Source organism: Mauremys reevesii, linkage group 10 (assembly GCF_016161935.1).
Source record: "Mauremys reevesii isolate NIE-2019 linkage group 10, ASM1616193v1, whole genome shotgun sequence".
Classification (NCBI taxonomy): Eukaryota; Metazoa; Chordata; order Testudines; family Geoemydidae; genus Mauremys; species Mauremys reevesii.
In genome coordinates, this window is record NC_052632.1 from 80289019 (window position 1) to 80313443 (window position 24425).

Here is a 24425-nt window from a genome sequence, read left to right on the forward strand (position 1 = left end):
ATGGGACGAAATTTCTATTTTAATCAGGAGGACTTCAGCCTTTGGGGCATTTTGGTGGTATGGAGTCATGTAGTGGCCAAGAAAGAACAAATCCAATATGGAGAGAGGGTAGAAGAGGGAGCAAACTTGGGTGCCATCCTTAAAGGTCAGAGGTGCAAGACTGGAGCTAATTGGAGGTGAGAAGGGGACCAAGTGGTGTGCCTTGCTTCATGCTAACGTGGAAGTGACATGGGGAAGAAGTAGAAAGCTTCCACCAGAGATGAGTGAGATGGTAAGATGCAAACCAGAGGGGAGAATGCTGGTAATGTTAAGGTACGGAGGACAACACAGTGAGAACCAGAGACATAACCTGATTGCACACATTTTACAATACCCACTTACCAGCAGTAAGCGGTTTAAGGTTGGTGAGGGGGATTGGATGGACATTAGGAGAGGACTGGAACTTGGAAAGGTGATGGTCATGAATTGAGGACTTGAAGATCTATGGGGTTGTGTGTGATGGTCAAGAAAACTGATCTCTGTGCCCAGGTTACTAAGCTGTAGATACTCAGGGTATCAGGAAGGAGGTTGTTAATAAATCAATGTGTGGGGGTATCTTGATTATAGTAATCACTCCCTCCTGCTCCAGTGCTTCTGACCTTAATATCAGATCTCAGCAAGTACCGTATGACATTAAAGCTCTGTCTGCAATAGCAAAATTATCCATCGCTATCAGTGGGTGCAGGTCAACTGGAGCTGAACGCAATTTCACTGCAAACGGAGCGGGTTTTAACGAAAGCTTCTGAAATGGTGCTGACCGCTGTTTGTCCTTGGCTGCCCTTGTTCTTAAACTGTGTTCATCGCTGGCTCAACTGCACCCGTTGTCAGCACTGGGTAATTTAAGAGTTTTCTAACAACAGCTGGGCGGGGGGGAGCGTTGTTTACTCTGCTCTTGTTCATCAAGAAGATGTGTCTGCCTCCGGTTGCATTACTGATCCATCCCCCTTTCTGGCATGTTTCAGACCAGATTATACTGTTGGAATGGTACCCAGATGGTGGTGCCAGGATTCAAAGTTGTAGCTTTGCAACAAGAAACACAGGTGCAGGGTGTATTGACACGCTTCTGGGGCTAGCCACACACCAAGATGGCTTCTACTTCCTTTGTGCCTTTGTATGTATCACCAAATATATAATACACAAGAAGTACCGTAACATTGAATTATTTGTTGATTCAGCGCATCTTCCGCTAGCATTTCAGTGACCAGTACACTAAGTGATATTCCTTTCCACGCTGTCTGGTAAAATGTTATATTACTGCAAGGAGGAAAGTGTAAACAGAAAGATTTAGAAATGTAAAGTCTTATGGCCTCTTACCCGCAGATCCAACATGTATAGTGTATGTCTGCAAGGGAGCGTGGTGATTAACATATGAAAACGCTGATAACAGTGGGATTCTTGTGCAGGCTGAAGCTAACGAGATATACTACCATTTTGGTGCCAGTTAGACCCATAACTGCTATTTGTTGCTGGGTTTAGTAACAATTAACCTTTCACATTCTGCATTAGCCATTGCTTTTTTGTGCAGCTGCTTTTATAACAATATACTTCACTTCTCTCCACAGAAGCGCTTATTTTGGCAGTTCAGCATCTATCCTAGAAACCACAGGATATATGGAAACAGAAGGGGATTTTTTTAATAGTCGTTCATCGCTCAATCATTTAAAAAAACGACTATGTGTTAGGAACAAAAAGTGGCTTCTGTGATTATTTTTATGATTATTTTGTAGTGAATTCAGCGTAAGTTTTTGCCCTTTTGCCAAATCCTGAATTTTAATCACCTAAACCTGAGCTGCTATCAGGTGCCTCATTAGAAATAATGAGCTTATTTTCAACAACAGATGCCTTATTTCTGTCTAAGCAAAGGTGAAGGAAAAAAGCCTTGCTAAAGATTATGTACCAATTTCTGCTCATAATGGTATAAATCCAGTACATCACTGTCTTTAAGGGAGTTATTACAGATTCACACCAATGTAACTCGGAGCAGATCTTGGTGCTAGATCTCCTTTCTTGACATATTTATCAGTGTTGTGAAACTCCAGTGAAGCCTGTAGTCGTCTATGTGTGGATACAGGTGTGGATATCTGTACCTCTTCCCAAGTGGCACTGCCTGGAGGTACATCTTTGAGAGACATACCATCTTCTAGAAGTTTGTCAGGTGCATCCCTTGTTGTGCCACAGGATTAATCACCACCTTTCCTGGCATTCCTGTTGCAGTCTGCACGATGTTGCATTTCCATTGCATTGTTCTCATTATGCCCCGTAATAAACCCTCCTGGGGTCGCTGGCATTGCCAGCAGTGTCACGTACCTCTCCCTTTGCATGTTCCTGGGCAGCTAGTCAGGTTACGCCTGGTCCTTCCCAAGGGTTCCAATGTGTCATTTGTGGTGCAGCCATGCAGGCAAATGTTAACTCTAAATGTGTTTTCCTCATTAATCTTTCAAAGCTACTGCTCACGTTGACTTACCCGGGTAGCTTGTCCATATTCTGTTATGTCAGAGGTGGAATTACAACACTTTTTAAAACAAACTCTTTAAAATCCCCAAGCCCTGACCATCCGCATGCGTAGATTTAAAACTTGCAAGCCCATCTACTATTCAAAATGAACAAGAATATCCACAGTTATAATAGCTCACATGTCTGTACATCACCTACAACTGTGGGCTCTCCGTTCTGATGAGTGCTGCTGCTCTATAAATGTGCAATAATAATAATTCTGAGGTTGGTTACCGATATATTGGAGGGTCTTCAGCAAAAAGCAGCCTCCATGCTTGTTCACCCATTGATGTTTCATAGATGAGTAAGTATTGTTCTTTCATTTTAAAGATGGGGAAATCAAGGCACATAGGCTTTGTCTAGACAGGATTTAAAACCCCTCTGAATGCTCATTAAGATGCAGGCTGACGTCCGGACCGCAGAGAGATTTTTGGGGGCCCAAGGCAAAATCCCCCTCTCCAACTTCCAAAAAACTGTCACTGAGGGGTGGCGGATGGAAACGGGGGGGGCGGAGTTGGAGGATGAACCTGCACTGGACTCCTGGCCTGTGATGCTGGGAATGGCGACATGACACGCAGGGTCACAACCCCACTCAGGTTTGGCTCAGCCACCCTTCTCTCAGGACAGAGGCAATGCCGGGCCAAATTTACTGAGTGGGGCTGTGATCCCAGGTGCCTGGTCGCAGTGCCAGTCACTTTGGAGGCCTTTTTGAAGGAGGGGGCGCCTGGGGTAAAAACTGCCCCATTTGCCCCCCCGCCCCACCTCGGGTGGCCCTGGTTAACGTGTTTGAAGCCACGTTAGATGGCCATGTGGTCGCCTGGAGGGGGAGAGCGAGCTTTTCAATTGTGATAAGCTAACTTGATTGAGTTAACATGATTGAAAAACACACCTGTTTTGCCTATCAAGACATACCCACAGGGATGAAGTGATTTCCTCAAAGTCAGACAGCAAGTCAGTAGCAGATCTCGGAATAATACCCAGGGCTCCTCAGTCTTTGCCCCATACACAGCTCCACACTGACATTACTAAATAGCTCAGATCAGTTGTGCAGCCAGCATCCACAGAAGTCCGTTGCTGTATAGATCCCTAAATCTTTGTGATCTCAAGAGATGGCCATTGTTTTATCGTGCACAAGAAGGCACGTGTTTGAGGTAGGCATTAAATGGATTTAGACCTTTATTTCTGTAATACCATAGTTGTGTTTACCTAAAACAGTTTTATATTCACAGTTATTAGGTACACAAGTACAAGAAAAAGTTGCTTTGACTCAGTCATTTAGCATACTTCTGTGCAGCTTCAGGGTAGAACTATATTCCATGGAAAAACTTGCAAACAAAAATATATTTGTGGTTCAGGGTAAAACTACTGAAGCAGACTTTACTTTGGTTCTTGCACTGATATACCGTTGCTTCATAGTGTCCTTCACTTAATGACAAAAAATCCAGTAGAGTTTGACTTCATCTGTTGAAACATAACGACTGTGTTATTCTTGCTCCTTCTGAATAATCATTTCAATATTTATACTCGATACATTGCAAAAAACAGAATGCAAAATCCAGATTTGCATAAAGGAGGCTGTAACTGAATGTCTCCAATGTATAAAATACCTTGGGTAACAGCTTCACGGTGTGGTTACAAGGATGGATTTTGAGTTCCGCTATGCTAGTAGAAATCCGGAATAATTCCACCGAGGCCAGTAGAATAGAAAACAGGCATGAGGGAAGAATTGGACCCTTTAGGCTTTATTCATTGAGCTGTGGTTAAGGAAGGATTTTCCTTATGGTTCAGAACCCTTGATAGTTTTATGCTGAAGTTGATAATGCCTAAGCCTAAATGGAATTTTTGATCATACTCTCTTCAAGATATAGGGCTGGGTACTCTGTGGGTGTTCACTGGCGTAGCTCCATGAAAGTCAATGGGACCTCTGCCACGTATGCCTGCTGAGGAGAATGTGGCTCATGATGTCAGGGGCCTAGCATTCAGAAAGAAAGGTCTTCTACGTGCGTTTAGCAAATTTTGTGGCTTTTAAGCAATAGCAGAGCGTGAGCAAGAAGCAGATTTCCGGCCAGCTGTTCAGATGAGTTTTAAAATAGTGTTTGCAAAACCAAAGTCCTGAAGTGGACACCTAATTAAGGAATTTGCTCATGCACAACCTTCTATTCATCCCCAATTTTCAGATGAAGTCTTTGGGCCCTGTCAGAAGAGCTAAAGGTGATCTCTGCTCCATCTAGTAGAGGGCGGTCTGAATAAAAGGGCCGAGCCTTTGTTGGGTACGGTATATCTCAATAACTGGGTGCTTTCTCTGTATACGTATTAGCGGGGAAAGGTGCAATCATTTGTTCTAACCTAATCAGCTAGATGTTGCAAACACTTGAGATGAGCAGTTGTCAGGACAATGCTGAGAAACCTTCGGATTCTTGAATCAGAATTTGTCTGTGGAAGAATGTAGCAACATAAACTATTACAAATAAATAAAATGAAAAGCAAATTTTGATCTCCATAGAGGCCCTGGGAACTAGACTTTGAAACATTCAGTTTCGGACATACATTTTTCATAAATTTGCTAAACTGTAAAGGGTTCTCTGTTGTGAAGCTGAGATTGCTCTAGACTGAAGTACTCTGGTAATATGACTTTTCGTTTTCAGCAGTCAGCTGCTACAATAACCTCAGCATGCCGTTTACCCGCTTGTGTTTTTCCTACCCTTAAAAATTAGCGGCTACAGCATTTCGCCGGGAATTAATATTTTAAAGGGACAAAGCCAATTTGAAATCTAAAGAGATAAGTTTTGGCCGGGATTACTGCTGTTCTTGGGTTTTACTGCCAGTTCCTATGGTTTTGTAATCATATTTTCCTATGTTTTTTTTTTTTAAATATTTCTCTCTCACTTGTAAAAACCCACATAAAAGGTGAAATTTCACAGACTTAGCGACAGAGTAAAAACAGCAAAGCTAAATACCCACAAAATGTGCATGGGGCTGTAATAGGAACAAACAAAAATCTCCATTCTCTAGTTTTTTCTTTCTAATCCCTTTCAGTTAGAGTCGTAGGTGGCATACACAATGTTAGTTGGTACCACTTTCAGTTGGAAGTGTGATTTGATTGTTTTTAAGATCGCGCTGCCCCTTTAAACAGTTTTAATTGTATGTAACCTCAATTCCATCTACATATGGAGTGTGTTCAGAGAGAACTGAGTAACTAAGGATCAAGTTAAATCAATAATTTCATAGGGTTTTTATATTCTGCTTCTCATATATGCTTAAAACTCCTTGAAGAGTAATTAATAGCAAACCATTTCTCTTATTTCCACTTTAGGATGGGAATCTCAGCTTCTGGAAATGGGGTTCTTAGGAATATTCCTGTGCCCGCTCTGGACTCTCTCCCGGTTACCTAACTACACTCCGCCTTCCCAAATTGTCATCTGGGGATTTCGATGGCTCATTTTCAGAATCATGCTTGGAGCGGTAAGTGGAACTATAAGCACTTATACTTCTGCAGACTTCTGAGATCATATTAGCAAAAGAAGATGATCTCTTTACATTTTACTAGAGAAGCTAATTATAAATGTTTAATCCTGGCAGAAAACCCACTTGCTTCCTATAACTGGTATAATATTTTTTTATGTTCTGTAGTTTAGGATGGTCTCTGGTTATAACCAAGGAGAATGCAGGAGGAAATATTTGGTGTTCTGTTTCATTGAATCTTTCAGCTTGTTATTGGTGTCTGCCTTTAACGAGATCAACAGATATAGGACTAGGAATGTATATGAACATTTTAGCACTGCTATTACAATTTTAATGGGAAGGAGGGAAATCATTAGCTTTGAAAGCTTGTCCCTTAAAAATATTTTGTAAAGTGATTTTGAAGGTTCTGAAACATGATTTTCAGCACGTTGGGTGAGAACCCCAGTGTGAAATCCCCAAGCAGGAGCTGTACCAGGTTCTTTGCATACCTTATTGAAATATCACTCTCGAGGCCTTACGCTGTCAAATGTAGCAATTGCTGCACTGCTGTCAGCTGCGAATGAAGATGGCCAAGAGTCTTGAAAGCAAAAGAACCCATCAGCAACTTATGTTTCTTTTATTAAAATTAAAGATGAGGCCCGGGCACAACATTTGGAGCCGAAACAGAATTTTGGATACCCCACGGTTCTTGGATCTTAGCCCAAGAATTAGCCTGAGGTCATGTAGGAGTTTGTGGGTCCCCATTTGTGTTCAGCTTCTGAAAACCTCTCTCCCACACTAAAGTTCAAGGGAGCCTGGAACTGATATCAAAATGTAGACAATATGGAGTTGTTAAGGTCTTCACCTCCAGACTTACAAACCTGACACCAGCTAGGTTTGCTTTAGGCCTAATGCTTTGAAAGAAGTATAACGGTAGTAGTAATAGTAGTGAGTTTTGCAGATGTGTTTTTGTGTTGGGAAATACACACGGTATGTCTGTTGCATCTAAATGAGACTTCTCAGCTCAAAGCAAGTCAGCCTGATTCTGGGAACCCTTATTCACATGAGATGCCTTTACTCATGCAAGTAATCCTATTGACTTTAATGCAACTTCATGTTGAGAATGGACTGCTCAACCGAGGAAAGGTTTATAGGATTGAATCATTGTTGGAATGCCTCTCGAGTGCCTTGAGAACCTTCTGGCTGAAATATGCTATACAAACCATGCCATTATTCATTATTAGGCATAATCTCCATTTTGAGAAATCAATCTCTTTATATATAGTAATGTATAAATAAATTAAAAGAGGGATAAGCATAGACATTGGCACCAAGAACAACCTCAACACGGCTTTAAAGACCACCTTATCTCAAAGTTAAGGCTGTTTGATGCATGTGTAATCTCAACTATACTTTAAAGAATGGAAATTTGGGCTCTTAAGAAAGCTGGCTTTTGTAGACTGAAAAGCTTTGAAGTCTTATTTGGCAGTGCCCAAGATCAGATGGGAAAGACGAAGCGAATGTAAAGATCTCTGTGCCGAGCTGAACAAAGATTCAGTACATTTCTGACGAAGAAGATATTCTGGTTTGGGCTTACCTAGGTAGATAAATGAAAGCATGATGGCAGTCTCGCAGTCTGTTCCATGGAGTCTTCCTGCTGGTGACAGATGGGAGAAACGCTATTAGAAAAATGACTGGAATGACTATCAGCAAGATCGTGGATATATAAGGGAGAGGATGGGAATTAACTGAAACAGGAGGTCCCTGGTGGTTTTCCTACTGACTGTGAAAAAGTGACATTAACAATGAAGTCTGAAATCCAAGCGGAAGCTAGTGCACTGTCTCCCAGCTTGTGAAAGGGAAAAGGGGGAAGTAGCATCTATAAATTACCTACCGTAAACCAGCAATGAATTTGTAACTAATTGTGCATACGCTCTGCTGGAATGTCAGCATCCTGGAGCTAAGTACTCCAGAGCTGCTGGAGGGTCACTGCAGCGGCCCCCCGCCACGGCAGAGAGGCCCCATCTGGGCAGGTCCAGGCTGAAATGCTGTTCTCCTGTTTACTGTCCAGCTTTTGTGCTGTGTAGTGTGATGTCTGAGCTACCTTATGCTGTACTCAGAGCTCTGTGGCGGCAAAAACTTAAGCCTCCCGGGGACTCATGAAATCTCCCCCTCCTTTACTGTGGCTCATCTGTGTAGCGTCACGGATTTCCCTCCCCTGCTTTCTGTTTGAGAGACCTGCTCTGTCCTCCTCCAGGAAACTCACCCTTCTGCTCTCCTCCTCCAAGCTCCCATAGCATACGAAACTGGGACAGGTTGTGGGAAAGGTGGCGGTTGGACCCTGATTCGTAACCCTTGGAACTAAGGGACCCAGTCACACGGCTCTGCATGGGGGCCTCAGATTTACTTGGACTGACCCTGATGGCTCTTGACTGTCAGAGGTGGTGACCTTTGTTGCAAATATCAATGATTTGCTCACTAGAACTTTCCCACATCCCCTTGTGATTTAGGAACTCGTAACAAGAAGCAAAAATGAAACTGCAGTGTAACTATTTACATTTGTTTCACTCCAAAACGTCGTCCAGTTCTGACCTGTACAAATCATGATTTTTTTTTTCCAAGTTGGGGAGGGAAGGCGGTAGCAAAATGGGACATGGGGTTGGAAGTTTCTTAAGTGGATGGTATTTTTGTTTTAATCAGGTTTAATAGCAGACTGCCTGGTTTTTTTGCGTTCTCGCCTCTCTTTTCAAAAGCTTGTAACAAAACTTTTCTCTGCTCGAAGTGTGTTCTGTGACTTCCTGCTGAGAAAATTCCTGTGTAAAGAAACCTTTGAAATGAATCAAGAGGGAGGTGGTTCACAGGTCAGTCAGTTGGTGCAAATAGATTTGAATTTGGGAGCAGAGACTGAAGTTATTTGTTAAATTTCCATCAACCCACACATGGACCTTGAGAAATTTCTTTTTCTCATAAAACTAAAGTGATCCAGAGTGGTTATTTTCTGTCGCCAGCATCCACGACTGCCAGGAACACACGAATGGCTGTCAAATCAGTTAAAGATGTGAAGAAAACTTGGAATCATTTGTCTGTATAATGAGACGCTAGACATTTGAGAGAGTGGGGGTAACCAGAGAGCAAACCAAAGAAACACACACATGTATACATGTGCTTGCCAATTGGGAATTTTGAATCAAGTTTGGTGTTTTCTTTCCAAGAACTGGACATGAATTTTTTTTTAAATTTTTTTGCTGGCATTCGCTAGCCAACCCCATATAGGAAGCAAGTGTAAAAACAATTACCGCCCTTTAAATTCTGCGATATGCAACCGTTTTCCTGTGCCAGGTTAGACTGGGCAAACCTGTTCAGCTAAAACAGTAGCCATGTAGTACCTTTACCCGCTGCTCAAACCAAACTCAAAAGGAGCCTGTTTGGAATTAAAAAAAAAAATCCATTAACTATTCTGTCCCTGACTATTTTCCCCCTAACTTGCATGTACCCAGTGCACGTTATTGTGCTAGCAGAGTATGAAGAAATTACTGCATGCAAATTGTATTCAGGTCAGAGTCATTGAGAGAGAGAGAGAGAGAGATCATTGAGAGCTTGTTCTCACAAGATTTCTAGCCACCCAAACCTCTCACTTTTTTGCAATTCTACCATCATTTATTTAACTGCAGCCTTGCCTTTCCCCCAGTTATCTTTTCAGAGACTCCTTTGTATCACTGGCTTTGTCTGAAGGCAGCTAGTACCCTCCAGTCTTCCATTTAGCACCCTTCCCCTTGAAAAATCTTGCATCTTGACAGCCTTTCTTTTGGCCAGCGAGGAAAATGGGGCCCATATAAAGAAAAATCTGAACACCTTTTAATTTCCAATTGAAATGATTATTAAAGAAAACCTGTTTAAAAGGGTAGCTTAGAACACGGATACGGGGACCAGTCTTGCCTGCTTCTCCTAGCCAAAGCTGCATAGTCACTGGGAGTTTAGCCAGAGGAAGGGGTTGTAGAACCAAGACCCGAGCTGGACAAACGCTATCCACAATTAATAAAGCTCAGTTTGAAAAAAAGCGAGTTTGAAACCGTCTGCTGTTAAAAATAGCTGCGGATATAGAAAACGCCATGCTGGTCACTGCATTGCTTTAGCACTATTTTATTGGAAGTTGGCTAAGGTTAAGTTTTTCAAAAACTGACTAGAGCAAGAGTGGCCAAACCACGGCTCACTTTACAGTTAAAGTGCTTCTGCCCTACAGCAGGATGGTGGGACTAGTGGCTTCTTCCCAGCAGAATGGGGGGGTCTCAGGGATTCAGCCCCATGAGGGGCACCTGCAGGAACTCCGGGCTTCAGCAGGAGCGGGGCTGGAGCCCCGAGGCCTGGCAGCACTGGAGCCCCGAGCCCCAACGGGTGCCTCCCACAGGGAAGAAGCCCCATGCCCCGACAGGTGTGCCCCGTCTCTTGAACTTCTGAAGACTGTTGTATGCAGCTCGGAGGGTCAGTAATTTTGGCCACCCCTGGACTAGAACGTCTCACAAGGCACATAGTCCGTCCCCGCTCCACAAAGGAGCCAAAGGGAGAGCCCAGCCCCCATTTATTTTGAAAGTCTCTGCTGCAACTCTCCAATAATTTGACTGGGAGCTCTCTTGGAACCTCTTAGATGGCTTTGAGAAGATGAGACTCTCAGGCGTAGCAGGTGTCCTGGGGACGGGGGGATTTGCGTAGGTTCAGTGATGAAATACAGTCTCCAGCTCTGGAGTGTGATTTTTCGAATAGATTCAGGTATGGGTAGCAAGCATTTGGGAAATAGGGATGAAGGCTCCCAACCTGCTATAAATATCCATCCAAGGTTTATTACAAATTAAATTTCCTGTGCTCTCCTTTATAAACATAGAATGATAACTACTTTAGTAGCTGACCAGCATGGTTTACCCATTAGTCTGGTGCAGGCAGCCACGGTCTAAGTTATTAAAATTTAGTAAGTGCAATAACATGGTGCTGACTGACCTTTAATGAAATTCTTTGGCGCAGCATAACTGTCCCATGACATCAAAGGTTCCACTCTCTTGAGACGCTGAGTGTCTCCTGCAAGGTGAGTTGATGGGAGCTGAGAGCATTTAGCATCTAGCAGGATTGGGCTTTGTTGCCTAATCTGCTAGTCCTTTAACTGGTCAAATGCACTCTGTATGTTTCATGTCTCTGCGGCTGCATGGTGAGAGTTTTCTTGCTGCAGAGAACTTCAGTGTGACTAGGATGTTATGTAGGCCCCTCCAGCCATGAGTCTGTAGCGGCCAATAATGTATTCCTTATGTTGGAGGGATGCAATTGGAAAATCAAAATATTTCTAAGGAAAAATAGTATTTCTATTGCAGCATGGGGAGGGATTGAGCATGGGCTGTAAGAGGCCAAACCCACTCCTGGATTTGACAAGGTGGAAGTCTGTAGAGCCAGCCTGTTAAGTCCTACCCGGTAGAGTCCCCGGGGGGCAATTCAGCAGCCAGACTCCTGGAATATAAGGATCCCCTGCCCATGCTCCCTTTCTCTAGCCAGACCCTTTGCAAAGTCTAGGAGTGGTTTAGGAGCAGTTTCAGTGGCTTCATGACATCGGAGGGTTCCCCTGTGCAGAAGATATTCTTTAGTGGTTGGGTTAAGGTGGTTTTGGGGCTCTAACATACCTAATTCAATATATCCCATGCAGCTGTGTCACTATGGAGTATGGGAGGCTAGAACACTGTTGTAGCTGGTGTCGCAAGATGTGCTAAAGATTCATATGTCCCTTCATGCTTCAACCACCATTTCGGAGGACTTGCGTCCATGCTGATGACGGGTTCTGCTCAATAACAATCCAAAGCAGTGCAGACCGACGCATGTTCATTTTCATCACCTGAGTCTGATGCCACCAGCAGAAGGTTGTTTTTCCTTTTTGGTGGTTCAGGTTCTGTAGTTTCCGTATCGGAGTGTTGCTCTTTTAAGACTTCTGAAAGCATGCTCCACACCTCGTCCTGAACAGATTTTGGAAGGGATTTCAGATTCTTAAGTCTTGGGTCGAGTGCTGTAGCTATCTTTAGAAATTTCACATTGGTACCTTCTTTGCGTTTTGTCAAATCTGCTGTGAAAGTGTTCTTAAAACGAACAACATGCTGGGTCATCATCCAAGACTGCTAGAACATGAAATATATGGCAGAATGCGGGTAAAACACAGAGCAGGAGACATACAATTCTCCCCCAGGAAGTTCAGTCACAAATTTAATTAACGCATTATTTTTTTAACGAGCTTCATCAGCATGGAAACATGTCCTCTGGAATGGTGGCCGAAGCCTGAAGGGGCATACGAATGTTTAGCATATCTGGTACATAAATATTTTGCAATGCCAGCTACAAAAGTGCCATGCGAACATCTCTTCTCACTTTCAGGTGACATTGTAAATAAGAAGTGGGCAGCATTATCTCCTGTAAATGTAAACAAATTTGTTTCTCAGCGATTGGCTGAACAAGAAGTAGGACTGAGTGGACTTGTAGGCTCTAACATTTTACCTTGTTTTGTTTTTGATTGGTTATGTAACAAAGAAAAATCTACATTTGTAAGTTCAACTTTCACAATAAAGAGATTGCACTACAGTTCCTGTATGAGGTGAATTGAAAAATACTATTTCTTTTGTTTTTCATTTTTCCAGTGCAAATATTTGTAATCAAAATAATATAAAGTGAGCACTGTAAACTTTGTATTCTATGTTGTAATTGAAATCAATATATTTTAAAATGTAGAAAAACATCTAAAATATTGAATAAATTTCAATTGCTATTCTATTTTGTAACAGTGCAATTAAAACAGCGATTAATCATGATTAATTTTTTGAATTGCAATTAATATTTTTGAGTTAATCTCGCGAGTTAACTGTGATTAATCGACAGCCCTAGTTTTAATAGTTATAAAAATTTCAATTTTTGAATCTCAACATCTGTCATTAAGTAGCCTGGCTACTCCATAATTTCCATCAACTGTGAAAATTTAAATAGACATAAATCTAAAAAAAAAAAAAAAAGCTTAAAAATAAACTTCGATATTATGCACTGGAATTATTTTAAAAAAATTGAGTTCTACCAAACCGCTTTATCTTTATGTCAAGAAAATAACTTAAACAAATGCTTCTGTCTGAGCAAGAGACTCTCTTCCTGAAGGCACTCAGCGAGGCTTATTTTAACCCTTCAGAGGCCAAGCACAAGATCTTGGAATAGTTCTTAGAACTTTTAGAACAAAAACCTTTGAAAAAAAGGATGGGGGGCATTATTATTTGCTTAGTGCCAACAGTTTGCTTGGCACCCTGCAGTGCATGAATATAAATACTGTGCCAAACCCCAACACATTACAGTCGAAAGGAAAGACACTCTTTCCTTATGATATCTTGAGGATCTGGCCTTTTTTATTGGTACAGAATCGCAAATCTCTTTCCTGGGTCCTTAGTGTAACTCCTTTTCTCAGGCCTTAAAGCTTCCAACTTCTCAAATTTGTGTTACCTGGCCTTTAAAAAGCTTGACAGAGTCCATAGCATGGGAATTACAAGCAAATTGGATCTTATCAGCAAGTTTGTTTCCCATTTTTCATTTAAAATAGAAGTCCAGTTCTGTGAATGCTCTGCTCCTTTCTTATTAATTGTATAATGTATTTTGCCTTATGTGACACATTTGATATAATGCATCGTGAAAAAGTTACATGCTCTTTGATCTCGCTGAGTTATCTCAGTTCTGTTTCTCACTGTTATCTAGAGAGTAATAACTCTCCAGTTAGTTTTAAAGAGAGCCCTGAGCAAAATAGATGTTGCCCCTGGAGTGACTTCTTACGTCTTGCTTGTTGATATATAAGTAGCAGGCATCTTAGAGCAAAAGATGGAAAGGTCATTAAAAGAAGGATCTAATCCAAGCAAGTGGAAATCAGTGATTGATGATACCTTTAATGTCTCAGTGCCCAAACATATGTACGTTTCCTTCTAGGCTGGGATAATGAGGCTGACAGGCCCTGGAAAGCAAGTTTAACGCGTGAAACCAAAGTTTCCTCCCAGACCATATGTGCACCTGTTCCAGCGCAGTCTTTGATTTCTGCTCTAATCCAGGCAGGAGCTGAAACATATGCACAAACGTGGACTGAATGAAGGTTTCCCATGGGTGGGATTGGAGGATATTATATGTAACAAAAAATTCACGTTAGAATTTCCTCTTTGGTTATTCACTTATTCTTCTAGCTGACCAAGATAAAACGTCCTGTAAAACCTCATCTTCCAAGCAAGTGGCGTTCCCTTGGGCAGTCTTTGGGTTTCTCATCTTGTGATTGACTTTAGGTAACTCACACAAAGTCCAATTTTAAAAAATGACCGTACGTGATCAAGTCTATTCTACGTAGCAAGTGTGCTGGATTTCAGCCAAGAGCATTTCCTTGTCTGTGGCTTTGTGCTGTGGGTTTGTGACTGTGGCTTCATGTTATGAAGAGTAATGAGGGAAAACCATGGAGAGCTGGATGGTCAGGATCAGACCCTGAATATTCCTGATATTCACAGGAGGATTAATAAGGGCTAGGGTGTGTGGATGAGCGACCACACCTTCCTATGCAGAATGGGGAGATAGTGCTGAAGGTGCTAATTTCCCTTGGGCCACACCTGCAGTGAGTCCTCCAGGAAGTGGGGACCTGTGCCATGTGTGTGAGGGGGGAGAACCGAGGGGCCTGCAACCCCCATTGTATCCCTATGAGGACTTATCTTAGACTGAATCCCTCTAGACTGCAGAACCTGCTTTTAAGGGAGGCTCGGGGGTAACGGACAGCCTCCTCCCCCCCCGGAGCTGTGCTGACAGGGAGTGTTTCAGGGGGCCAAAGAGGGGATTGTGGGGGACGCTGGGGTGCTGCACAGATATCCCTGGTCTCCAGCAGATCCTTGCTGAGATCTGCATTATCTGGGGTCCAACCCCCCCCCCCCCCAGTGGAAATTCTTCCCCATCCGCAGTGTTTTCTGTGGAAGTTTGGGCTTGGGGAGTAGAGCAGAAGGGCTCCTCAGCTGCCAGACCCTTCACCTGTGGAAGCCCCCCCCCCACCCCCCAGAGAGAAATCCACTACCCCTACCCCATTCAATTTCCATACTAGGGGACTTTGCAAAGGATCGCTGGTCGAATACCAGTTATACACAGGTGAGCTCCACATCAGATGCCACCGTCTCTGAAAGCCTGGCTCCGTTCAGCAATCTGATGCAGCACGTCTGGTTGGTTGAATCAGAATCAGATGCAATACCTCTGAGGACAGAGAAGCACGTGCCACTTTCATAGCATCACTCTCTGTCAAGGAGACAGCTTTGGTTGTTAGGATAGTCTGCAGCTTTGGTGTCTGCCTGGGCTCCTCCTTGCTTCCTGATAATCCAGAGAGCTGCACTAAAAAACGCTGGTGGCTGGCCAGGAGACTCTGTCCAATCTTGTTTTGGCCTAGGTGACCCCACATCCGTGCTCTCCAGGCTTGATCACTGTTATGCACCGTATGTAGTTGGATGCTTATGTAGAAGTGCTCTGTGCCTCTGAAAATCACACCACTTCCAGGTAGGCACCTAAATATGGGTCTGGAAATTTTAGCCTCAAACACTCCAGTGGTGAGCTCAGTACAAATGTTTCGATATAACATCTCTCTGAGGCTGAAACCAGATGGTCAGCTTTAATAGGGAGTCTTCTTCTGACTTGCAATATGGTTTACTTCTTTTGGGGTTTTGTTGGTGTGCTCTTGCTAGCCCTAGCACCATTGCCCTCCTCCCCCAAAGGACAATCTGCTTTCATAATTTCAGGAACATTTGCTTGTTGCAGATCCTCCTGATGCTCTTTGTTAGTAGTATGTTTTCCACTCAGTAGTTTTTCTTTTCCTGAAATAGGGAGTGTGGGACCGATTCCTGTATTGTTCAAGAAGCGAGGGTGTGAATTGCGTTTCCAAGGTTTTTTCCTCCAGTGTATTCTGTTTGCTTACTTTTTCCATACTCTGTTTCAGAACAGGGATCCAGTAACCACGCATAATTCATCCGCTGCACTTCAAGTGCTCGCACACATGTAAACACTTAAAAACGTTGCGCCAAAACAAATGTTGATGCCCTTAAATCCATGGCAACCTTTCTGTATCAGTCCCTTCAAAGAGCAGATAGGCATCTTGTTCTGTGGTCACTGGGTACCACGGAATTCCGAACTGAAAGAACGGAGGGGTAGGGCGAAAGTTCTGTTGTTTGCTCACCCTGAATTTGCATGTTCATTGTTGATCTCGCCAGAATGTGTTAACCACACGCTCGAGCGCTTCCCGTAACCACTCGCCCCCTCTAATGACTTCCTGAAAAAGAGCTGCCAGGGCTGCAGCATGATTGACTAATGGTAAAGAAAAACAAAGGAGACAATTCTCTGCTTTAAACCGAAACTCAGCGATGTGTGTTGTAAAGCCCAGTGAGGTTTGTTCGCGCTACATCATATTTTTGATTTCTTAAAACTGAAGTGTCCTAATAGAAAATTTGTTTTTTTTAAACTCCTGAAAGCTCAATTTGTTGAAAGATTCAAAACCTCAGAAAAAATAGCGTATGGAAGAGGGGACCACTCAACTGCTGTCCCACTTCAATGGTTGATAGGCCACAAATGTGAAGCCCCTTTAAACATCCGAACGAACCTATACCTCACCGTAATACACCCTGGTTTAGCTGAGCACGCATTTATTGTTTGTATTACACTTGCACCTAGAGGACCCAACTGAGATCAGGGCCCAGTTGTGATAGGTGCTGTACAAACACATAATAAGAGACAGTCCCTGCCTTGAAGAGCTTACAAGAGAGATGACCCACTAACGGTAGGAAGGGAAAACATTGGCACAAAAAAGAGAGTGTGTGAGTAGCCCAAAGTCAGGTGAGCATCTGAGCTGGGAGCGGAACCCAGGTCTCCGAAGTCTCAGCCTGATGGGTCTGTAGGTGTCCAGTGGATCATGCTACCTCCCCTGCTTCTCCAACTGAAGAAAGGTGGGTATTTTACGGTTTGTGTTTGTTTTGTTTTTTAAACAGTGGATACAGATTTTAGAGCGTTGTGTGGCTGAAAAGTGAATTCGGAACTTGGGGATATGAAGCAGTTATGGCTGCATCTTGTTGTTCGGCTTCCAAAATTCGATTCTCAGTTTGCGCCTCAGAAGCTTTTTTTGGAGAACTGGAAGGCTGGACATTTAAAAGTGAAGTATTCTTTCGTTCTCTATTAAATTGTCAAAAGATATTGAACACAGCCGGTAGAGGGTCTTCTTCCATTCCATCTTCCACATCTTTGGTGATTTGGTTAAAAAGAGGATGATAAGCGTTGAAGGACTAGGCCAGTGGTTTTCAGCTTTTTCCATGCTGCAACCTCCATTTCTACTCCGGCGCTCTGCTCCCATCTTGGTGGCCCCCCATTTAGCAGTAAGAGAGGGACAGGGTGGTCGCAAGCCTGCTGGTAACCTCCAGGTTGAGAACCCTGGAGCAGTCTGATCTATTTAATCTTTCTAACTGTATGGCTCAGCCACACGTAAGCCTCGCAGGTCGGAGGAAGACTTCTGAGTGCTTCGTGTTAGCGAGCTTGCTGGGCTCAGAAAGATAGCGCAGGAATATTTTGCCTTGCAAAGCAGGCCGTTCTCTCTCTTTTTGTGCCTTCCTGTGAATAACAGCACATTTAGTACTTTCAGGGGCTTCGTTAACGTTGGACCTGATTCTCCTCTCGCTTACATTGGTCTCAAACTGGTGTTTAACTCCAGAGATGTTGATGGCATTTCTCCAGATTTACACCAGTATAAGTGAGAGGGAGATCAGGCCCATTCCCTAAGAAATCCTCCCAACATCCCTGTGAAGTATGCAGTGTTATGCCATCTAAAACGCTGGCAATACCGGCCCTTTGTCTAGGGTAACTCTGCAAAGCAAGCAAGCGGTCACCTCGGGGGCAGAAGCGACTCTTTACTCCTGGAGGATGAATCTGCATTGAGGCTGGGCTCTGTAGCAAGTAGTGTCCAGGCTTTCTTGGACTGATCATCACATCAGGGACTGAGATGAGTGGGGAGCCAGAAGAGAAAATGAAAAAGAAACATTAGTGATTAGGAGAACCCTCCGCTGGGAGATGATGCAGAAAGATTGATGATGTCTAGCATGAATCCTGACTCACTTACATTGCCACGTGCTATAAGGGGCAGGAGTTCTTGCCAAATACTGGGCCGTCCACATTCTCATGCTATTGAATTGGTGTCTGGCTCCAGAGGGTGGATCCCGATGGTGCAGTCATCCTACAACTTTATTTTAAATCCTTGCCTCCAGTGACTGCTAATCAGGGCCGGCTCCAGCTTTTTTGCCGCCCCAAGCTGCTCTACCGTGCTCCTTCATTCTTTGGCGGCAATTCGGCGGCCAGTCCTTCCCTCCGAGAGGGACTGTGGGACTTGCCGCCGAAGACCCGGATGTGCCGCCCCTTTCCATTGGCTGCCCCAAGCATCTGCTTCCTGCACTGGTGCCTGGAGCCGGCCTTGCTGCTAATAAAGTTATGTGTGAACTCTTTGCGAAGGTCCTAAGAAGGGCGTTTGTGAAGCAGACCTTACTTTGTATGGCATGTCCTGGTTGGGAGGGGAGGCGTGGTGTTTGTTTCCCATCCTTCCCCCCCGCCCCCCAAAAAAGATAGAACATGCAAGAAACTTAAAGTAAAATTAAAAAAACCCACAACTTTCAAAGAACCTGCCTCCTACGTGATTCCAAAAGGCATTAGCACTTTCTCACTTTGCTTATTGGAGTTTGATTGGCAGCAAGCGCTAGCCTGATCTCAAATATTGCTGGCTTTTTAAAAGCATAATTACTTGATTCACTCTATATGTTTTATGTTCCTAATATCCCATTATCGTGGGGCGTAAAGATGGATGCTTCTTAGGAACATGCAGTGGCAACAGAATTTCAGTCCCTTTGTGTGAGCGAGGAGGTTATTAGGAAACAAGTAATAAAAACAGACATTTATGCAATTGATTTGCTTAAGAAGTGCGCCGTGACTTGAAATTTGCATCGTTTTAACTAAAGCTCTCTCTTGCTTTGACTGCTAAAGCTGAGGAAGATGCAAACTGTTACACTTGTTTTCACTAAAACTAAACTGCTGGTCTGTAGAGGTGTTTGCCTCTGTTTTGTTCAGCCCTTCAAAAGTTAACCAAAGGTGCTAGTGACGTGCCAAGGGGAGAAGCCTTTACTTTCTGCACTGCAATCTGTTGCTATGCCGCTGCCTGGTGGTGCTGTCTGCGCAGTGATACTCAGGAAGATCAGGGGCGATTTTTAAGGCTTGATAAACATATTGGGCCCTGTGTGCTGAAGGATTCACCCCCATCGCAAATCATTATTGTTCCTACCTTGTGTATGCTTCTCCCCGGTGCATTCCATTGACATGGGTTTCTAGCTCTTCCACTCCCCAGAGAGCTCTTAGGCTCTGTATATGTGATCAGTTAGGAGCACAGTTAGCTTTATCTCCTCCCTGATTGCCCTAGCTACTCTAAATATGACATAACTTTAAACCCCGTTCTGTTTGGAGTTCATTCTCTCATCACGCTGCTGGTGGGAGAGCTGTTTCTAGCTTAAACAAGTCCATGATAATACTGAGCTCTAAATAAAGCCAAATACTCATCTGTATCTCTTAGATCTGCAGGTTTTGTTTTGTTTTTTTGAGATAGCAACAATATACCTTGCCAGCTTCTTTTTATGAGAGCTGAGAAAATAATTTACCGCTAACAATTTATTCGGCAAACTTTAGCCCCTTTCTCTGTTCATAGAGGAGCTGAAAGCAGATAGCGATGTTCTCAAATTTGTTTGTTTTGTGAAACCATCTGATGTTTTTTGGGAGTGGAGTTGGGCATGGTGAATTGTCGTAATGCAAACAGTTATCTCTCACCTCTTAATTTGTTGTTCAAGCCCTGTTGATCTGTTGTGATTGAATAGATAAGTCACATGGTATTATTTCTGCTCCTCCATTAGAGGAATGTATAAGAACTTTCAGCGTGCATATTCCTAGATTCCAAGATTTTAGGAGTACAAGGAGTTGTCTAGTCCAATCTCCTGTATATCATCACATGCCTTTAATTTCACCCATTTATCCCTATATGAAATCCAATGACTTAGCACATGTAAATTTGCAGATATAAAATTTGGTTTTCACAAATACTTGTGCACACAACTTGGAAAATGTTTTCCTGAGTTCGGTCATGATGATAAAACTCGGTATCCATAAAAAGTGAATTCAAAAGGGGCACATGCATGGTTACAGCAAATGAATATAACTATTTAAAATGATACTTGGGGAAGACCTTAAGCAGGGTTCACCCTGTTCAGCTCTTTACAATGGCCTTGGTGGATAAATCAAAACAGTTTTGAAATGTAGGAGGCACCTTGGATTTCTCTGCTATGTGGTTTTCCTGCATTGCATTACCCATAATGCTTTCCCATTTGGTTTCCAATGTGGTGCCACAGCTGCAAGGATGAGGGAGATTGGTTTGGATCAAGCTAAATCTTGGCTCACAAAGGCTGATTCTTTTGACCATAGACAGAACTTTGATGATTTCCTCAGTGATTAATTGGGTGGGTCACTTCTGCTTGTTATGCATCCAATACTGTTCTTCAAGCAAGAGGCAGAACGCAGCTTTACCATTGGCCAGTCAGGTGGAACATCTAGACATTTCTGTGGACCTCTTTTGACAGAATAATTGTGTGGGTGCATCTTGTCTCCAACATGTCATCTCCTTGATAAAACAGGTTCCAGGATTGTTTGAACAATCTGAATGCGTAATGGGTGCAGAAATAGCCTTCAAAGCTGAAAAATTGCATCTCCTACCCAGACCTTGCTGCTGCATTTGTAATCAGTCAGAGTTGCATGTATTGGAGCTCCTTTGGTATAAGTGAGAGAGCTCTCTGTACAGCCCCCTAGACTCTGGACAACTGTTCCTCCTTGGTCCAGATTTGTTAACCTCCTGGACACCCATCTTCTCTTTTTCAAGGCATTGTAGGGATGCTAGTGGTTGGTAGATGGAAGGGCTGGAGATTGCAGGAAGATTTAGGTGCGACCTCATGTTTCTGTTTAGGTAAGTGATTGACTAGGTAAGTGATAGTAGGCAAGCAATGAGGATCAAGTTCTTGTGTGGAAAATGTATAAATCAGAAAACGTGCAACTGGAACAATGAGCGAACTAAACGTTAGGCTTGAAAACATCCGCCTTCTAATGACACGTTTTAATTTTGGGCGTCCCCTAGGGCTTGGGTTGGGCACCAGAGACAGTAATTAGTACCTTACAAAATGTCTCCACAGTCCAGCTTCCGTTGTTACTTATTTCTGCACCAGCCTGCAATAAAAGTGCCGTTATTAGACTGTGAGCCCTTTTGGGGCAGGGATTGGGTATTCCTATGTGGACCAGGCCTAGTGTAGGATGACTGCTACCAGATGAGCATTAATCATTCAGGTACCTAGAGAATCAAATGCATATAATTCTTTAAGAGTTTATGCAGTACCAGCTACTGTAATGTCAGAGTGCCTTTTGCTGCATGAGTGTCCTGCGTCTGTTAGGGACCTTCACATAACTGGGATGTTACTCTGTCCGTGGAGAATTAACTTAGTTCTAGTGCATCTCTCTCCTTCTTTCCCCAGGTTGTGGAGCTATTCTGAGTATGTGTGTAATGTTTTTTTATGACTTTATCTACATTGTGTGAGCTCGATCCCTGCTGCAGAGGAAATTAGCGGGGTGTAGTACCTCAGGAGTCATGCCTGGAAGCATAAGCTGGTACAGTTTTATTGCATCACTGTTAAGTTGTAACTGTGCAACTGGCATTCTGAGGATTGGTGCTAAAAGCCGCATGGAAATTTCATTACTCATTTATAGCTTGTGTTCATCCTGTAAAAATGTGAGGCAGGCTCAAAGGCCTGACTGCACAAAAGGAGTTAGGTCCCTAGAAAACCCCTGCGATTCACAAAGCCTGAGCTAGGCATCTGAGCTCCTATCCAACGAACAGGGAGAGAGATTCACAAAAGCCAGCATGCTGTGCAGGGAGCCAATGGGAGATCCCAGTGACAGGGTATGTGCTAAGCCCTGCCACTGTCTTGGTGATAGGTGCCTGAGCCTGGGCTGCAGGAAGGCAACTATCTCTGCTTGGGAGCCTCAGCTGCAAATCCTGTCCTGGCCTTAGGTGCCACTGCTGGTAGCAAGAAGCCGCTTTCATGCTGGTGCATGTTCTCTCTCTCTCTCTGCGTCTATTAGTCATTTGGGCCAGAGAGAACGAGCGCCCGAGCATGAGATTGACTCTCTAGCCTGCTGGTTGGACCATGCACCTGGGAGGTGGGAAACCCAGGATCCAGTCTCCATGCTGCAATGACTCTCTTCAATTATTTAGACAGAGCAGCAGCTTCTGTCGGAGAGACCGAGGGAGCCCCACATCAGAATATCCCATAGCCCAATAGTTAGAGCTTCCTGTTCAAATCCCGTCTTCGCCTCCGGTGGACGGGGAATTTGAACCGCAGATCTCCCACAGCCCAGGTGAGAACCAGGACAAAAGTTACGGGGGAAGCCCTCCTCCTCCCCCCCACTGGCTGTTTTGTGTGAACTCGCCTGTAAGTGCCCTCTGAGCACACCTGCCGGATTGGGTCCCGCACGGGACTTTGGCAGCTGAACGCTCATCTTCCCTGGTTTGTAAATTGCTCTGGGGCTTAAGCAGGAGATAGGCACCTGGACGCCTAGAGGGAGGCATATCCTCTAGGTGGAAACATAGGTGCCTAGGGAATGTTTACTGCAAAAACGTAGGTGCTGAATGAGTTTAGGCACCTACAGGATTCAGCAGCAGTCTCGTGCATGGCAGTGGGACCTAAACCAGGGACTTAAGTGCTAACCCCTTTTGTTCCTAAATGCCTTTAGATTGCCTGGAATATAGACTAACAGCCCTCAGCCCTCTGAGGTCTGCCAGCTCAAAGTGGGTTTCTGTGATCCAAGACGAATGCAAGAGTTGGCTGCTTACATATGTCCATGTCACTGTTGGATATTAGCAAACAGATGGTCCCTTTGGAATTGCACAGCAGTGATTGTGCTGCTAAATGTTCTGCTGTAATCTATATTGATTTCTGTCATGTCCAGCTAAAGACATGCCCCGCCCTGCCCCCCTCCCCCGCCGGCTGACCCTCCCCGCCCTTTTTTTGATGGGTGGGGGAACGTGTGCACAGCCTGGCACGACTGGTTCACCATGTGAAATGCAATAGGATTCTTTTAAATGCTGTATTTTAAACTCCCCTCCTGTCTGAACACAGGGCTCTGTGGAGCAAGAAGGGTGTCAGTGTGAATATCTGTCAGAAACTGTGATCAAGGAGAAGGTTAAATGCCTCTGGATTCCTGCCTCCTTTGTTTGTGCAAGCCTGCTGGGTTCCTGTTTAAGGGTGACAGGGCAAAGTTCCGCTAGCAACTCTCTCGGGCCGGCGTGGTAGCTCACTAGTTGTGAACTAGAATGGGCTAATGCACGGCGTTGAGGATTTTGGTCCAAATCTCTTGACTGCTACATTTCTGGGACCCGAGCCAGTAGCACTGTTTCAATGTGTTCTGAGACCTGGCCAATTCCAGAGGAGAGGAGACCATTTTTAGAGTGCGTCCCAAAGGGAAACGGAGAACCGACACGCTGTCTGCTTTATGCCCCTGCTTCTGGATTGTGCAATCCTTCTGGTTGGTTATCAGCCTTGGCAGGCAGCAGACGTGTGAATGTTGCTCGCTGCTCCCGTCATCTTCCGCCAGGAGAAGTTGCTGTGGAGGTGGGTTATCTCAAAACTGTGCCGTGGGCACATGAAAGGATGCAGGAAACACAACCACATTAACCTGCAAAGTATCAAGTGTGTGTGTTGTGGGGGAAGCACGGTCCAAATGTGACGATGAGGGTAAAAGCCAGGCTGAGCAGGCGCTCTGGTATCCTTTAACAATGATTTGGTGCTTTATGCCTTCAAGATGTCCTGAGATTTGTTTTATACATCTCTATTACTGGGATGTACTTACTTCATTGCTCTTGTGTTTGCTCCCCAGCGTGGTCTGATATGCCTCCATTCTTCATGTCTCCTCGGACAAGAGACTTCTGTAAATGTGACTTCTTCCTCTGTGTAACATACAGAGAAAATAACAGTGGCACCGAATGGAGACCTGCTTCACTGCTTTCCCGCCAGCTTCTGCTGTGTCCTTTAGAGAACACACCATAAGCTTTGGGGGTTTTGATTGTTTTTATAGCACCTACAATACTTTAGATACTGTGTGATACATCGTAAACCTGTTCCTGCTAATAAATCATAACAGCATCTGTGCCGTTAATGGATGCATTGCCATTCTTTAAAGGTTTATCTAACTTGGCCATTTTATTTCATATTGGGATCAGCTTGCAACACCACATTAGCCAGGGTATATTTAAAGAAATGACTCTGCGACAGTGCTTACAGGACATGGAGAGGGCT

At 44.0% G+C, this 24425-nt stretch overlaps 1 protein-coding gene across 3 annotated transcripts in view; it reads left to right on the top strand.

Annotated features, from left to right (window-relative positions):
- Positions 1-24425, top strand: part of LMF1 (lipase maturation factor 1) — a 329598-nt gene that overhangs the window by 93143 nt on the left and 212030 nt on the right. For all 3 annotated transcript variants that reach the window (XM_039493486.1, XM_039493485.1, XM_039493487.1), the window contains one exon: positions 5846-5994. In XM_039493486.1, the coding sequence (XP_039349420.1) occupies positions 5846-5994 (149 nt within the window). The remainder of the gene's footprint in view (positions 1-5845; positions 5995-24425) is intronic.